The sequence below is a fragment of the Triticum dicoccoides genome, chromosome 3B (assembly GCF_002162155.2).
Source record: "Triticum dicoccoides isolate Atlit2015 ecotype Zavitan chromosome 3B, WEW_v2.0, whole genome shotgun sequence".
NCBI lineage: Eukaryota > Viridiplantae > Streptophyta > Magnoliopsida > Poales > Poaceae > Triticum > Triticum dicoccoides.
Window position 1 is genome coordinate 432,098,714 of NC_041385.1, and position 19,015 is coordinate 432,117,728.

Below are 19,015 nucleotides of genomic sequence, written 5' to 3' on the forward strand. Positions count from 1 at the left end.
TCCGTTTTCTTGCACAATACTTCTTTTGGTCGATAAAAATTCATTATATAATCTCCCAAAGGTTTTGACCACCGTATCACGCAAATATCCTCTGTCTTTGTTTCGAGCTATTTTTCTGACAGATCTAGATCACCATGACGTCTCCAAGCGCCCCCAAGGACAAGTTTTTCGAGGAGATCATCAACCCCTACCTCGCGAAGGTGCTGAAACACCCTCAAACCATTGAGATGCATGAGGGGGTGCTGCACATCCGCAGTGTTGAGGGACCAAGGAGGACCGGAAGCGTGCAGACAAGACTCGAAGCAATGGAAAAACAAGTTTTCAAGTGCAAGGGGATGGTGGAATGCGGACTCAACGCCAACCAGATGATGATCGCGAAGTTCACCAACAACCACAAGCTGGATGCCAAGAACATTGGGGAGACCATCTTCAAGCTTCATGAGAAAATCGAGCACCTCCAAGCCCAGATCTATGACCTGCAAAACCCAAACTGTGAGTATGAATATAGATTCAAGAGGATAAGTTTGGCTGCAGATTTGAGGATCTCGGAGACTCGATCATCCTTCTATGATGGTGAGCCTATGCCTTGGAAGATGGATGACAAGCCTACATCATCAACAACTCCATCGTCACCACCTTCGAGGAACTAAACACATGGGTGTGGGCACTCCCATTGGCAACTGCCAAGCTTGGGGGAGGTGCCCCGGTATCGTATCACCATCACACTCCTATCTTTACCGTTTTTCTTAGTCCGATCCTTTTAGTAATATCTTGATCTAGTAGAATAAAGTTTTTGGTATGATTTAGTTTTGAGTTTTGCCTTATGATCCCTCTATGTAATCGAGTCCGTGAGCTATATATAATAAAAAATAGTGTTGAGTCAAGGGATTTTCTATCTTGCTATGATCTTGAGGGAATAAAAGAAAGAATAAAAAGAAATAAAAGAGATCATATGGATCTTATGGAGAGTAATGAATTCACATATAAAGAGTATAATGAATAAAAGTTGTTGAGAGTTGACAAACATAGTTTTGGTCATCGTTGCAATTAATAGGAAGTAATAAAGAAAGATAGGTTTTCACATATAAATATACTATCTTGGACGTCTTTTATGATTGTGAGCACTCATTAAAATATGACATGCTAAAGAGTTTATGTTGGACAAGGAAGACAATGTAATGGGTTATGTTTTTTTATATCCAAAATAAAGTATATTGTCATGGATCATCCAACATGTTGAGCTTCCCTTTCCCCCTCATGCTAGCCAAATTCCTTGAACCAAGTAGAGATACTACTTGTGCTTCCAAATATCCTTAAACCCAGTTTTGACATGAGAGTCCACCATACCTACCTATGGATTGAGTAAGATCCTTCAAGTAAGTTGTCATGTTGCATGCAATAAAAATTGCTCTCTAAGTATGTATGACTTATTAGTGTGGAGAAAATAAGCTTTATACGATCTTGTGATATGGAAGCAATAATAGCGACAGACTGCATTAATAAAGGTCCGTATCACAAGTGGCAATATAAAGTGACGTTCTTTTGTATTAAGATTTCGTGCATCCAACCACAAAAGCACATGACAACCTCTGGTTCCCTCTGCGAAGGGCCTATCTTTTACTTCTGTCTTATGCATTATGCAAGAGTCATGGTGATCTTCACATTTCCTTTTTACATTTTATCGTTTGGCAAGCACCTTGTGTTGGAAAGATCCTGATATATATATCCAATTGGATGTAAGTAAGCATGAACTATTATTGTTACCTAAAAAGGCTTTCGCCCCGCTTTATATATAAAGCAAACCGCCATAGAGCACACATACAGGGTCAAGTCCACACACACACACCCAAGTCTCATGACAAAGTACATAGGTTCTGCTGAGGGCACAGCTCAACAAGCCCAGAAAATAAAAAATAGAACACGTCGGACGAAGAAAGCGCCTAGTCTGGTTCCGGCGGTGGCAGTGGAGACGGCGGCGACGGGCGGACGGCCATCGAGCGGAGGTCAGCGATGAAGGCTGAGATGTCGTCGCGGTTCGAGGGGCGGCTAAGTGGCCGCGAAAGCTGCAAGAAACCCGGGAGTTTGAAAAGAGCGTCAGTAGCCCGACGAAGAGGAGTGCGCTGAATCACAAGTTTATTGTAGACAGTCCAGAGGGTCCAAGTAAGAATCCCAATCTCAAGCCACCTAATGTGGCGAGAAGTCACGGGGGACATCTGGAGATCGGCAAATAAGTCCAGGAAATTGGTGTGGCACCAATTTCCACCGACAGCTTTGCGAAAGCAGCTCCAAAGGAACTGGGCGGATACGCAGGAGAAGAAAATGTGGTTCGAGTCTTTGGGGACCCCACAAAGCGGACAGATGCCAGTACCCGGGCCATTTCGCTTGCGCACCTCCACCCCTGAGGGGACCCGACCGCGAATCCATTGCCACATGAAGATACGGAAATTGGTGTGGCACCAATTTCCACCGACAGCTTCGCGAAAGCAGCTCCAAAGGAACTGGGCGGATATGCAGGAGAAGAAAATGTGGTTCGAGTCTTTGGGGACCCCACAAAGCAGACAGATGCTAGTACCCGGGCCATTTCGCTTGCGCACCTCCACCCCTGAGGGGACCCGACCGCGAATCCATTGCCACATGAAGATACGTATCTTCAGGGGTACGTGGATGGACCACACCATCGATAGGGGGAGGGGGCGGAAGATGGGGCAATGGCCAGGTATAGCGACTTGGTGGAGAATTGACCCGACGGCTCAAGGAGCCAACGCACCAGGTCCAGGCCACCATCCACCATAGGCTCATGGAGAGCAACACAGTCAAGCAACTCACGCTAGGCGGCGGATTCCAAGGGACCAAAAGGCCGTTGGAAAGCAAGGCGCCCTAAATCAAGAAGGGCCCTATCAACAGAAATCACGAGATCGACGGAGATAGAGAAGAGCCTGGGGAAGCGGACTGCAAAGGGAGTGTCCCGGGCCCAGCGATCAAACCAGAAGAGCGTCGATATTCCGGATCCCACCGAGATGGAGGTCCCGATACAGAGGACCGGGAGAAGCTGGACAATAGACTGCTAGAACTGAGAACCGCCAGATTTCTGGCAGAAGGCGAGGGGCTGTCCGCGCCAGTATTTGTTCTAGATAATGTCAAGCCAGAGGCCACCGTGACCTTACGAGATGTGCCAAAGCCAGCGAGAGAGAAGGGTGATATTCATCCGTTTAGAGCACATGATGCCCAGGGCACCTTGCTCCCTGGGCTTGTAGATGTCCGGCCAGCTGACCATATGGTACTTCTGCTTGTCGTTGTCGCCCGCCCAGTAAAAGCGGGACTGGACCTTGGCGATCTCCTTGTGGAGAGACTCGTGGAGGCTATAGAAGCTCATGAGAAACAAGAGGAGGATGGAGAGAGAGGAGTTGATGAGAATAGTCTGGGCTGCCTTGGACAGCCACCTCCCCTGCCAGGGCTCGATGCGCGTTTGGAGCTTGGCCACGGAGAGGCGCAAGTCCGCGACGGTGAGCCGAGAGTCACTAATGGGCGTCCCAGGTAGGTTGTGGGGAAGGAGCCCAGGCGGCAATTAAGTCTGTTGGCAATGGCCAAAGATTTAGAGGGGAAGTATCCCATCACCATAACATCACTCTTGTCGAAGTTGATCTTGAGGCCCGACATCTGTTGGAAGCAGAGAAGGAGGAACTTGGGGTTGGCGATGTCCGTCTCCGAGCCTTCGACCATGATGATAGTGTCGTCAGCATACTGGAGGATGGAGATCCCGGAGCCACCGGCAAGGTGAGGAGTAATCCCACAAATATGGCCAGCGGCTTTTGCCTTATCTAGAATGGAGGCAAGCGCGTCCACCACCATATTGAACAAGAACGGGGAGAAGGGGTCGCCTTGTGGGGAAGAAAGGGCCAATCTCACCGTTGATGTTCACAGCCGTGCGACCGCAAGAGACCATTTGCATGACTCTAGAGATCCACCGGTCGTCGAAGCCCTTCTGAAGAAGGACTTCCTGGAGGAAGGACCAGCTAACCGTATCGTAGGCCTTGTGGAAATCAATCTTCAGAAAAACCGCCTTGAGGTGTTTGACGCGGATCTCATGAAGGACTTCATGAAGGACAAGGACCCCATCCAGGATGTAACAGCCCTTAATGAAGGCCGACTGGTTGGGGTGAGTCACACGGTCAGCCAGCAGGGTCACCCTATTGGCGTACCCTTTGGCCAGGATCCGGAAGATCACATTAATAACCGTGATCGGGCGAAACTGGCGGATGCCAGACGCCCTAGGGACCTTGGGAATGAGAGAGGTGATCCCGTAATTGAGGCGCCCGAGATCAATGGAGCCAATGTAGAACTCGTCGAAGATGGCCATGACCTCCGGTTTAATCACGTTCCAGAAGGTCTGGAAAAAATTGACCAGGAGGCCATCCGGCCCCGGCGCCGAGGATGGGTTCATGCCCTTGATGGCATCCCATACCTCATGCTCGGAGAAGGGGGCCGTAAGGGCCGCGTTCTCCAAGACAGACACCAACTGGGAACCAGCCCAACAATCGGGGGCAAGAGAGATGTCGCTCCTAGGAGCGGTAGAGAATAAGGATCTATAGAAACCGTCGACATGGGCCTGGATGTCGCGGGGGTCTTGAAGGAGAGTCCCACCATCCCATAAGAGGGGGATGGTGTTGCGTCTACGGCGGTCGTTGGCGATGGCCTAGAAGTATGCCGTATTCGCGTCGCCCTTCAAGACCCATTTCTGGGCACCACGGAGGCGCCAATAGGCCTCCTCATCGGTGTAGATCACGGAGAGCTGGTCTTCAAGGTCATATCAAGAAAGCCACTCGTCCAGAGAAAGACCCACCGTGTGAGCCCGCAGGTCGAGGGCCTGAATCGCGGATAACAACACCTTCTTGCGCTCCCGTAAGTCTCGACCCAAGTTCGCACCCCATCCCTTCATGAATTGTCTACCGCGTTTCACACAGAAGTGCCACGCATCAATGGCCAAAGGGGGTCGAGGGTGAGGATGGGCACGAGCCTCGATCCACCGAGCGCAAAGGCGTCGGTAAACCCGGCCTGGGAGAGCCATAAAGTCTCAAAATGGAATCGGGGGGTGACCGGCGGACTATTATTGTTGACATTACCCTAGAGCTAAAGGTTGGGAGGCAACACTATAAGCCCCTATCTTTCTCTGTATCCGATTAAAACTCCATACCCATAAGTATTGCGTGAGTGTTAGCAATTGTGAAAGGCTAGATGATAGTTGAGTATGTGGACTTGCTGAAAAGCTCTTACATTGACTCTTTTCGATAGTATGATAAATTGCAATTGCTTCAATGACTGAGGTTATAGTTTGTTAGTTTTCAATGAAGTTTCTGATTCATACTTGACATTGTGAATAGATTGTTACTTTAGCATAAGAAATCATATGAAAAAATATATATGTTGTTTTTATAAGAATGATCATGATGCCCTCATGTCTGTATTTTATTTTATCGACACCTCTATCTCTAAACATGTGGACATATTTTTCGATTTCGGCTTCTGCTTGAGGACAAGCGAGGTCTAAGCTTGGGGGAGTTGATACGTCCATTTTGCAACATGCTTTTATATCGATATTTATTGCATTATGGGTTGTTATTACACGTTATGTCACAATACTTATGCCTATTCTCTCTAATTTTACAAGGTTTACATGAAGAGGGAGAATGCCGGCAGCTGGAATTCTGGGGTGGAAAAGGAGCAAATATTAGAGACCTATTCTGCACAACTCCAAAAGTCCTGGAACTCCACGAAAGTCTTTTTTGGAATTAATAAAAAATATTGAGCAGAAGAAGTCCCAGAGGGGGGCCACCCACCGTCCACGAGGGTGGGGCGCGTGCCCTACCCCCATGGGTGCGCCTACCTGCCTCGTGGGCCCTTGGCAGCCTTCCGGTGACCATCTTCTGCTATATCAAGACTTTTACCCTGGAAAAAATCAGAAGCAAGCTTTTGGGACGAAACACCACCGCCACGAGGCGGAACCTTGGCGGAACCAATCTAGGGCTCCGGCAGAGCTGTTCTGTCAGGGAAACATCCCTCTGGGAAGGGGAAATCATCACCATCGTCATCACCATCGATCCTCTCATCGGGAGGGGGTCAATCTTCATCAACATCTTCACCAGCACCATCTCCTCTCAAGCCCTAGTTCATCTCTTGTATCCAATCTTTGTACCAAAACCTCAGATTGGTACCTGTGGGTTGCTAGTAGTGCTGATTACTCCTTGTAGTTGATGCTAGTTGGTTTATTCGGTGGAATATCATTTGTTCAGATCCTTAATGCATATTAAATCCCCTCTGATTATGAACATGAACATGATTTGTGAGTAGTTACGTTTGTTCCTGAGGACATGGGTGAAGTCTTGCTATAAGTAATCATGTGAATTTGGTATTTGTTCAATATTTTGATGAGATGTATGTTGTCTCTCCTCTAGTGGTGTTATGTGAATGTCGACTACATGACACTTCACCATTGTTTGGGCCTAGAGGAAGGCATTGGGAAGTAATAAGTAGATGATGGGTTGCTAGAGTGACAGAAGCTTAAACCCTAGTTTATGCGTTGCTTCGTAAGGGGATGATTTGGATCCACACGTTTCATGTTATGGTTAGGTTTACCTTAATACTTCTTTTGTAGTTGCGGATGCTTGCAATAGGGGTTAACTCATAAGTGGGATGCTTGTACAAGAAAGGGTAGTACCCAAGCACGGGTCCACCCACATATCAAATTATCAAAGTAACGAACGCGAATCATACGAGCGTGATGAAAACTAGCTTGACGATAATTCACATGTGTCCTCGGGAGCATTTTCCTTCATATAAGAATTTGTCCAGGCTTGTCCTTTGCTACAAAAAGGATTGGGGCACCTTGCTGCACCTTATTTACTTTCATTGCTTGTTACCCATTATGAATTACCTTATCACAAAACTATCTGTTACCGTTAATTTCAGTGCTTGCAGAGAATACCTTACTGAAAATAGCTTATCATTTCCTTCTGCTCCTCGTTGGGTTCGACATTCTTACTTATCGAAAGGACTATGATAGATCCCCTACACTTGTGGGTCATCACATACCCATATTCCAGTCGACCGCCTCACGGCACCGAGACTTAGGGCTTTTACCTCCTCCGAGAGGGGCCTAAACTCGTAAACTTGTGTGTACAACCTCGCCATAGCTAGGGCCTCGCCTCCTCATACGTACCCCCTATTCTTACTGTCAGACTAAGTACCATGATAGTCTTTCTTTGAAAAACTCCTTTCAAACTCTCCTTTATGCTTTCTAGAAAATTCTACATCATTTCTGATCAACACTATGTCATTCACATATACTTATCAGAAAGGTTGTAGTGCTCCCACTCACTTTCTTGTAAATACAGGCTTCTCCATAAGTCTGTATAAAACCATATACTTTGATCACCTTATCAAAGCATATATTCCAACTCTGAGATGCTTGCACCAGTCCACAAATGGATTGCTGGAGCTCGCACACTTTGTTAGCACCTTTAGGATTGACAAAACCTTCTGGTTGCATCATATACAACTCTTCTTTAATATCCATTAAGGAATGCAGTTTTGACATCCATTTGCCAGATTTCATAAAATGCGGCAATTGCTAACATGATTCTAACAGACTTAAGCATCGATGCGAGTAAGAAAATCTCATCATAATCAACACCTTGAACTTGTCGAAAACCTTTTGCGACAATTCGAGCTTTGTAGATAGTAACACTACCATCACCGTTCGTCTTCCTCTTGAAAATCCATTTATTTTCTATGGGTCCCCGATCATTGAGCAAATCCACCAAAGTCCATAATTTGTTCTCATACATGGATCCTATTTCAGATTTCATGGCCTTAAGCATTTGTTGAAATCTGGGCTCATCATAGCTTCTTCATAGTTCGTAGGTTCGTCATGGTCAAGTAACATGACTTCCAGAACAAGATTACCGTACCACTCTGGTGCGGATCATGCTCTGGTTGACCTACGAGGTTCTTTAGCAACTTGATCTGAAGTTTCATGATCATTATCATTAACTTCCACTCAAGTTGGTGTAGGCATCACGGGAACGGATTTATTAGATGAGCTACTTTCCAAATTGAGAGAAGGTGCAATTACCTCATCAAGTTCTACTTTCCTCCTACTCACTTCTTTCCAGAGAAACTCCTTCTCTAGAAAGGTTCCATTCTTGGCAACAAAGATATTGTCTTCAGATCTATGGTAAAAGGTGTACCCAATTGTTTCTTTAGGGTATCCCATGAAGACGCACTTCTCCGATTTGGGTTCGATCTTATCAGGCTGAAGCCTTTTGACATAAGCATCGCATCCCCAAACTTTAAGAAACAACAGCTTAGGTTTCTTGCCAAACCATAGTTCATACGGTGTCGTCTCAACGGATTTTGACGGTGGTCTTTTTAACGTGAATGCGGCTGTCTCTAATGCATATCCCCAAAACTATAGTGGTAAATCGGCAAGAGACATCATAGATCGCACCATATCTAATAAAGTGCGGTTATGATGTTCAGACACACCATTACACTGTGGTGTTCCAGGTGGCGTGAGTTGTGAAACTATTCCACATTGTTTTAAATGAAGGCCAAACTCGTAAATCAAATATTCGCCTCCACTATCAGATCGTAGAAACTTTATTTTCTTGTTACGATGATTCTCCACTTCACTCTGAAATTATTTGAACTTTTCAAATGTTTTAGACTTGTGTTTCATTAAGTAGATATAACCATATCTGCTCAAATCATGTGTGAAGGTCAGAAAATAGTGATACCCGCCATGAGCCTCAATGCTCATTGGACCGCATACATCGATATGTATTATTTCCAATAAGTCATTAGTTCGTTCCATTGTTCCAAAGAATGGAGTTTTAGTCATCTTGCCCATAAGGCACGGTTTGCAAGTATCAAATGATTCATAATAAAGTCATTCCAAAAGTCCATCTGCATGGAGTTTCTTCATGCGCTTTACATTGATATGACCTAAACGCATCAATATCAACTTTGCAGTATGGAGTCCACAAATAAGTTGCAGTATCATTATCAACTTTGCATCTTTTGGCATCAATATTATGAATATGTGTATCACCACGATCGAGATCCAATAAACCATTAACATTGAGTGTATGACCATAGAAGGTTTTATTCATGTAAACAGAATAACAATTACTCTCTGTCTTAAATGAATAACCGTATTGCAGTAAACATGATCTAATCATATTCATGCTCAACACAAACACCAAATAACATTTATTTAGGTTCAACACTAATCCTGAAAGTATAGGGAGTGTGCGATGATGATCATATCAATCTTGGAACCACTTCCAACACACATCGCCACTTCACCCTCAACTAGTTTCTATTTATTCTGCAACTCCTATTTCGAGTTACTAACCTTAGCAACCGAACAGGTATCAAATACCCAGGGGCTACTATGAGCACTAGTAAGGTACACATCAATAACATGTATATCAAATATACCTTTGTTCACTTTGCTATCCTTCTTTTCCGCCAAATAGTTGGGGTAATTACGCTTCCAGTGACCATTTCCTTTGCAGTAGAAGCACTCAGTTTCAGGCTTAGGTCCAGCTTTGGGCTTATTTACGGGAGTGACAACTTTCTTGCCATTCTTCTTGAAGTTCCCTTTCTTTCCCTTTGCCCTTTACTTGAAACTAGTGGTCTTGTCAATCATCAACACTTGATGCTCTTTCTTGATTTCTACCTTCATTGATTTCAGCATCATGAAGAGCTTGGGAATCATTTTCTTCATCCCTTGCATATTATAGTTCATCATGAAGGTCCAGTAACTTGGTGATAGTGACTAGAGAACTTCGTCAATCACTATCTTATCTGGAAGATTAACTCCCACTTGATTCAAGCGATTGTACTACTCAGACATTCTGAGCATATGCTCACTGGTTGAGCTATTCTCCTCCATCTTGTAGGAAAAGTACTTGTCAGAGGTCTCATACCTCTCGACACGAGCATGAGCCTGAAATACCAATTTTAGCTCTTGGAACATCTCATATGCTCCGTGGCATTCAAAACGTTTTTGAAGTCCCGATTCTAAGCCGTAAAGCATGGTGCACTAAACTATCAAGTAGTCATCATATCAAGCTGGCCAAACATTCATAACGTTTGTATCTACTTTTGCAATAGGTTTGTCACCTAGCGGTGCATCAAGGACATAATTCTTCTGTGCAGCAATGAGGATAATCCTTAGATCACAGACCCAGTCCGCATCATTGCTACTATCATCTTTCAACTTAGTTTTCTCTAGGAACATATCAAAAACATAAGGGAGCTACAACACGAGCTATTGATCTACAACATAATTTGCAAATACTATCAGGACTAAGTTCATGATAAATTAAAGTTCAATTAATCAAATTACTTAAGAACTCCCACTTAGATAGACATCCCTCAAGTCATCTAAATGATACGCGATCCAAATCAACTAAACCATGTCCGATCATCACGTGAGATGGAGTAGTCATCAATGGTGAACATCTCTATGTTGATCATATCCACTATATGATTCACGTTCGACCTTTCAGTCTCCAGTGTTCCGAGGCCATGTTTGTACATGCTAGGCTCGTCAAGTTTAACCCGAGTATTCCGCATGTGCAAAACTGGCTTGCACCAATTGTATTTGAACGTAGAGCTTATCACACCCGATCATCACATGGTGTCTCAGCACGAAGAACTTTCGCAATGATGCATACTCGGGGAGAACACTTATACCTTGAAATTTAGTTAAGGGATCATCTTAAAATGCTACCGCCCGTACTAAACAAAATAAGATGCAAAAAGATAAACATCACATGCAATCAAAATATGTGACATGATATGGCCAACATTATCTTGTGCTTTTGATCTCCATCACCAAAGCAATGTCATGATCTCCATCGTCATCGGCTTGACACCCTGATCTCCATCGTAGCATCATGGTCGTCTCGCCAACTATTGCTTCTACGACTATCGCTACCGCTTAGTGATAATATGTAAATCAATTACATGGCGTTTGTATTTCATACAATAAAGCGACAACCATAAGGCTCCTGCCAATTGCCATAACTTCTACAAAACATGATCATCTCATACAACAACATATATCACATCATGTCTTGACCATATCACATCACAACATGCCCTGCAAAAACAAGTTAGACGTCCTCTACTTTGTTGTTGCAAGTTTTACGTGGCTGCTACGGGCTTCTAGCAAGAATCGTTCTTACCTACGGCACAAAAACCACAACGGTGATTATCAAGTTTGCTGTTTTAACCTTCATAAGGACCGGCCACAGTCAAATTCGATTCAACTAAAGTTGGAGAAACAGACACCTGCCAGCCACCTTTATGCAAAACTAGTTGCATGTCTATCGGTGGAACCGGTGTCATGAACGTGTTCATGTAAGGTTTGTCCGGGCCGCTTCATCCAACAATACCGTCGAATCAAAATAAGACATTGGTGGTAAGAAGTATGAGAATCACCGCCCATAACTCTTTGTGTTCTACTCGTGCATATCATCTACACATAGACCTGGCTCGGATGCCACTGTTGGGGAACGCAGCATGCAATTTAAAAAAAATTCCTACGCTCACGCAAGATCTATCTAGGAGATGCATAACAACGGGAGGGGGAGACTGTGTCCACGTACCCTCGTAGACTGAAAAAGGAAGCATTTGCTCAACGCGGTTGATGTAGTCGAACGTCTTCTCATTCCAACCGATCGAGTACCGAACGTACGTCACCTCCGAGTTCTGCACACGTTCAACACGTTGACGTCCCTCGGGCTCTTGATCCAGTAGAGGGTCGAAGGAGTACATGAGTTCCGCCAGCATGACGGCGTGGTGACGATGATGGTGATGTGATCTACACAGGGCTTCGCCTAAGCACCGCGAGAATATGACCAGAGGCGTAAACTATGGAGGGGGTGCTGCACACGGCTTGGAGCAATTGGTGTGTCTTCTAGGGGCGCCCCCGTCCCGTATATAAAGGAGGGAGGGAGAGGAGGCCGGCCTAGGTGCGCCCCAAGTGGGAAGGAGTCCCACTTGGACTCCTAGTTGGATTCGGCCTCCCTTCCTTTTACTGGAGGGGGAAAGGGGGAACAAGAGGGAGTAGGAGAAGGAAAGGGGGTGGCGCCCCCTTCCCTAGTCCAATTAGGCCTCCTCCCTTGTGGGGGGTGCGCCAGCCCCTTGTGGGCTGGTTAGCCTCCCTCCTATGGCCCATATGGCCCATATCTTTCCCCGGGGGTTTCCGGTAACCGCTCCGGTACTCCGGTATGTACCCGATGCACTCCGGAACACTTCCGGTGTCTGAATACTACCTTCCAATATATCAATCTTTACCTCTCGACCATTTCGAGACTCCTCATCATGTCCATGATCTCATTCGGGACTCTGAACAACCTTCGGTCACCAAAACACATAACTCATATAATACACATCGTCATCGAACGTTAAGCGTGCGGACCCTACGGGTTCGAGAACTATGTAGACATGACCGAGACACCTCCCCGGTCAATAACCAATAGCGAAACCTGGATGCTCATATTGGTTCCCACATATTCTATGAAGATCTTTATCGGTCGAACCGCTATGTCAACATACGTTATTCCCTTTGTCATCGGTATGTTACTTGCCCAAGATTCGACCGTCGGTATCTTCATACCTAGTTCAATGTCATTACCGGCAAGTCTATTTACTCGTTCCATAATGCATCATCCCGCAACTAACTCATTAGTCACATTGCTTGCAAGGCTTCATATGATGTGCATTACTGAGAGCGCCCAGAGGTACCTCCCCGATACTTGGAGTAAAAAATCCTAATCTCGATCTATGCCAACCCAACAAACACCTTCGGAGATACCTGTAGAGCATCTTTATAATCACCCAGTTACATTGTAGCGTTTGATAGCACACAAGGCATTCCTCCAGTGTCCGGGAGTTGCATAATATCATAGTCGGAGGAATATGTATTTGACATGAAGAAAGCAGTAGCAATAAAACTGAACGATCATTATGCTAAGCTAACGGATGGGTCTTGTCCATCACATCATTCTCCTAATGATGTGATCCCGTTCATCAAATGACAACACATGTCTATGGCTAGGAAACTTAACCATCTTTGATCAACGAGCTAGTCTAGTAGAGGCATACTAGTGACACGGTGTTTTATCTATGTATTCACACGTGTATCAAGTTTCCGGGTAATACAATTCTAGCATGAATAATAAACATTTATCATGACATAAGAAAATATAAAATAACAACTTTATTATTCCCTCTAGGGCATATTTCCTTCATAATTCGGCGAAGATATTAAGATGGGATGCAACATCTTCATTGTGATTTTTAGAAAATTATTCTTTTATAACAAGATTTAGCAAAGCAACATTAATATCATATGACTCCGTAGTAGTGGAGGAGGGGTGCAATTGGAGTACTAATAAAATCATTATTGTTAGTATCTGAAAATCACACAACGTATTGTTCTCTTGAGACATACTGACCAAGCAAGCAAATGAGCAAACAAAAATATTCTTGTGTTTTTCGATTTTAGAGAAGTGGAGAGAGATGAAAATGAGAGACAAAGGCAAATAAAAGTAGAGCAAGTAGATTATAGTTTAAGTGAAGGTACGTAGTGATTTGATGATGTCTCGCCGGCAATGGCGCCAGAAATTCTTTCTGCTACTTGTGAGCTGCATTGAGATTTTCCTCGAAGAGGAAGGATGAAGCAATATAATAGTTGATAAGTATGTCCCTCAGTGAGAACCAAGATTTATCAAACTAATAGGAGAATCGCATAAACCCTAGTGAACAACACTTGCACACACAAAAGCAAATACTTGCACTCATCGCCGGCAAAAGGGTTGTCAATCCCCTTAAACTCGTTACTTGCAAGGATTAAATCTTGTAGTAGTAGATAGATAAGTTGCAAAACAAAAGAAAAGTAAATAAACTGCAGCAAGGTATTTTTGGTTTTTTATAATATGATTAAGTAGACTCGGGGCCATAGTTTTCACTAGAGGCTTCTCTCTCGAAACAATATCATATGATAGGTAGACAAATTACTGTTGGGCAACTGATAAAAATGTGCATAGTTATGATGTTATTTATGACAATGATCATGTATATAGGCATCACGTCCGTGACAAGTAGACCGACTCCTGCTACTACTATTACTCCACCAATCAACCGCTATCTAGCATGCATTTATGGTATTAAGTTCATGACAATATAGTAACGTTGTAAGAAAGATGACATGATATAGACAAAGTAAACACAAGCAATATGAATAAACTCCATCGTTTTACCCTTAATGGCAACAACACAAATACGTGTCTCGCTACCCTTTCTATCACCGCGTGAGGACAACGTAAGATTGAACCCATCACAAACTGAAGATAAATCAGTCTAGTTGGCCAAATCAAACGGATAGATCGGAGAGAAATACAAAGTTATAACAATCATGCATAATAAAGTTCAGAAATTACTCAATGAGTAATTTGATCATAAACCCATAATTCATCTGATCCCAAAAACACACCGCAAAAGAAGATTACATCGGATAGAACTCCAAGAAGATCAAGGAGAACATGGTATTGAAGATCAAAGAGAGAGAAGAAGCCATCTAGCTACTAGCTATGGACCCATAGGTTGGTGATGAACCATCACGCATCATCAATAGGGCAACAAGGTTGATGTAGTGGCCCTCCGTGATCAATTTCCCCTCCGGCAAAGTACCGGAAAAGGCCTCCAGATGGGATCATGAAAGAACAGAAGCTTGCGGCGGCAGAAAAAGTGTTTCATGTGCCTCTCTGTTGATTTGGGAATGTATGGGAATTTATAGAGGTGGAATTAGGTTAAATAGAGTTGTCTGGGAGTCACGAGCTTAGAGGGCGCGCCTGGTGAGCTCATGGCTCTCCCGTAAGTCTTATGGCCTCCTCTGAAACCTTCTAGGGTCCCTTCTGGTCCAAAATCACCATAAAGTTTCATCATGTTTGGACTTCATTTGATATTGATTTTTTGAAAAGTTAAAAACAAGCAAATAACAGGAACCGACACTAGGCACTGAGTTAAAAGGTTAGTCCCAAAAAATAATATAAAATAGCATATAAAGGCATATAAAGCATCCAAGATTGATAATATAATAGCATGGAACAATTAAAATTACAAATGCGCTGGAGACGTATCACGCCGCCGGCTTCACCATTGCCCTGCGAAATGCAGCGACGCGGATCCGCCCGTGCGTGAAGGGGGGGGGGTGTGCCAGCGCTACTAGGACACCTCCACCCAGTGCAGTGGCAGGACACCCACCTACTGACCGGCTGGCATATGAGCCCAGATCCGGTGCTAGTGCCTGCCATTCCGGCGAGCGACTGTGCATGGCTTCTCGAGATCAACCGTCGTCGGGCCTCTTTGCAGCCGGACCTCGTCAATGATCCCAGGTACACCATCACTTCATTGCTTTGGGACACTTGGTTCTGGGATGAGCACAACATGCACCGGCAGACATTTTTTGCTAGTCGTGCTAGCTCGACACCAACGTGATCTAGGGCACTGCGTCCTCCAAGACCTCCCCGCCCGCGCTCTAGAGACGAGTGAGCGGACGTACACCCTCGCCGCCCCTGCCACCACCAGATCCACATCAGCCTATGATGGCCGAAGAGGAGGAGGAGCTGGTGAGGAAGGTGATGGCGGACTCGGCGATGGAGTTCGATAACGCCCAGTTGGACGGCCTGGAGGTGCAGATGGCACTTTCGGCCGCCAGGGACGTCTCCATCCTCGAGCTCGAGGAGATGTAGGATCTAGACGACGTGGAGCCCCGGTGGAACACGACGGCGGTGGGCCAGTCCTGGTGGTGAACTTCGACCCTGTCGTGTATGCCGGAGTTGGTGTCTGCGCTGGCCGTGTGGGTTGGCGCCGATACATGGTCACCCCCCCCCCCCCATGTAGTGCAGGTGCCGCAGCCGCCTCCCTTCGTCGACCTCGGCGCAGATGAGGAAGACGGTGATGATGTCATCAGTGAAGACGACGACGACTTGTTTCTTTTTGATAAAAAGTGTCAAGTTTAAGTTTAATGCATGTTGAACAGTTGATCGTGACTTTTAGATGTTTAATGTAACATATAGTTATCTTTTAAATTACTTTTGATGCGTTTTTTATTTGAATTTTAGTTAAATCCGTATGCTCTTGCCGATTGCGTCAGGCCGTTGCGTGCAACAACGCACGGATGACCACAAACGGGCACGAACGTCCATTTTACGGTTATGCGTTGAAGTTGGCCTTAACCATGATCACCGCAAATTTTTTTTTTGCAAATTACCACAAGAGAAACTTAATTTACCAAAGACCATTTTGTTTGGTGTCGATCCATTTGTTCAGTTAAAAAAGAAGCATGGGTACTTTGAATAAGAACTAATGTAGTGTCAAAAACGCTTTTATATTATGGAACAGAGCGAGCAGTTATTGAGCCCAATAAACAGTCGGACAAAATTAGGAATTATTTTGGAAAATGAAAAGATGCCATGAATTCAGTTTACTGTGCTCCCATTATAAGCTTGTGATCTGACACCACGATCTTAGCTAAACAAGTGTTTTTCTCTTGTTTCTCCTAAAGATTCACACCTCACTGTGAGATTATACTTCCTTGGTCCGAAAATACTTGTCGGAGTATTTTCGGACGGAGGGAATATTCAGCAAAAATTATACTCCACAGTGTAGACACTAGCGTTGAATTTCCCCATAATTTGACTATTACTTTCTCTCTCCCCGTCTCTCTTTTTATTCTTCTCTCCTCGACGACTTCGCACGGGCAAAAGGAAAAAAACTTCGCACGGGCGTCCATCCTCTACAAATACGCCCGGCCATCGCGCTGCGTGAACACACTCGCGCCCAGCTCGCTCGCTCACTCCACCGGGACAAACTACAAAGTCAAGTAGTCAACTACAATGGCAACTCCGGCAGCCACCTCTTTGGCCCTCGCCGTCATCCTCCTCCTGGTGGCCTTCACGGCAGGCGCCGGCGCAGCCACCTTCAGCATCACCAACCGGTGCCCCTTCCCAGTGTGCGCGGCCGCGATGCCGGTGAGCGGCGGCGGCGGCACGCAGCTGGCGCCAGGCGAGACGTGGACGCTGACGTTCGCGGCCGGCGGGACGAGCGGCAGGATCTGGCCGCGCACGGGCTGCGCCTTCCACCCCGCCACGGGCCGCGGGGGCTACCAGACCGGCGACTGCGGCGGCGCCCTGCGCTGCGTGCTCTCGGGCAAGCCCCCCGCGACGCTGGCCGAGTTCAACCTCGCGAACGGCGGCGCCCCGGGCAGGTACGGCATATCGGTCGTCGACGGCTTCACCCTGCCCATGGACTTCTCCTGCAGCGGAGCTGGGGACGGCGGCGTGATCCGGTGCAGGGACCCCGGATGTCCCGACGGAAACCACCGCCCCGGCGACGGCAAGTACCGCGCCTGCCCGGCCTACAGCGACTACAAGGTCGTCTTCTGCCCATGATCGAGCTCCCGCGGATCGCTGCGTCCGTGCATGGGCATGGGATGCACCACGAGCTCTTAGCCATCTGATCGTCGTTGTCACGTACGTATGGTTGTAACCAGAGAATAAACTGATGGAGGATCAGCATCAGTGTTCTTGTGTTTGTTTGGCGTCTTGGAGCTCATGTTTTTTTTTAGATAACTTGCCCCCCAAGCCAAGTGGGGCGCCCCCCACCCCTAGGGTTTCCAACCCTAGGCGCAGGGGGAGGCCCAAGGGGGGCGCACCGGCCCACCAAGGACTGGTTCCCTTCCCTCTCCAGCCCACGGGGCCCTCCGGGATAGGTGGCCCCACCGAGTGGACCCCCGAGACCCTTCCGGTGGTCCCGGTACAATACCGGTGACCCCCGAAACTTTCCCGGTGGCTGAAACTGGACTTCATATATATACAATATTTCACCTTCGGACCATTCCGGAACTCCTCGTGACGTCCGGGATCTCATCCGGGACTCCGAACAACTTTCGGGTTACCACATACTAATATCTCTACAACCCTAGCGTCACCGAACCTTAAGTGTGTAGACCCTACGGGTTCGAGAATCACGCAGACATGACCGAGACAGCTCTCCGGCCAATAACCAACAGCGGGATCTGGATACCCATGTTGGCTCCCACATGTTCCACGATGATCTCATCGAATGAACCACGATGTCGAGAATTCAAGTAATCCCGTATACAATTCCCTTTGTCGATCGGTACGTTACTTGCCCGAGATTCGATCGTCGGTATCCCAATACCTCGTTCAATCTCGTTACTGGCAAGTCACTTTACTCGTACGGTAATGTATGATCCCGTGACCAACCACTTGGTCACATTGAGCTCATTATGATGATGCATTACCAAGTGGGCCCATAGATACCTCTCCGTCATACGGAGTGACAAATCCCAGTCTCGATCCGTGTCAACCCAACAGATACTTTCGGGGATACCTGTAGTATACCTTTATAGTCACCCAGTCACGTTGTGACGTTTGGTACACCCAAAGCACTCCTACGGCATCCGGGAGTTACACGATCTCATGGTCTAAGGAAATGATACTTTAAATTGTAAAAGCTCTAGCAAACGAACTACACGATCTTGTGCTATGCTTGGGATTGGGTCTTGTCCATCACATCATTCTCCTAATGATGTGATCCCGTTATCAATGACATCCAATGTCCATAGTCAGGAAATCATGACTATCTGTTGATCAACGAGCTAGTCAACTAGAGGCTCACTAGGGACATGTTATGGTTTATGTATTCACACATGTATTACGATTTCCAGATAACACAATTATAGCATGAACAATAGACAATTATCGTGAACAAGGAAATATAATAATAACCATTTTATTATTGCCTCTATGGCATATTTCCAACACCGCCGCCCCGCGACGTCTCAGCCAGCCGCCGCTTCCTCCCGGCCGCAGCCCCGCGACGTCTCTGCCGACCGCCGCTTCCTCTCGGCCAC

At 46.1% G+C, this 19,015-nt stretch overlaps 1 protein-coding gene across 1 annotated transcript; it reads left to right on the forward strand.

The window, feature by feature from the left end:
• Nucleotides 1-16,973: 16,973 nt before the first annotated feature.
• On the forward strand, nt 16,974-17,528 carry LOC119281343 (thaumatin-like protein). Its single transcript, XM_037561871.1, has one exon. It carries the CDS (start codon nt 16,974-16,976, stop codon nt 17,526-17,528), a length of 555 nt encoding a protein of 184 aa, XP_037417768.1.
• The last annotated feature ends 1,487 nt before the right edge of the window (nt 17,529-19,015 follow it).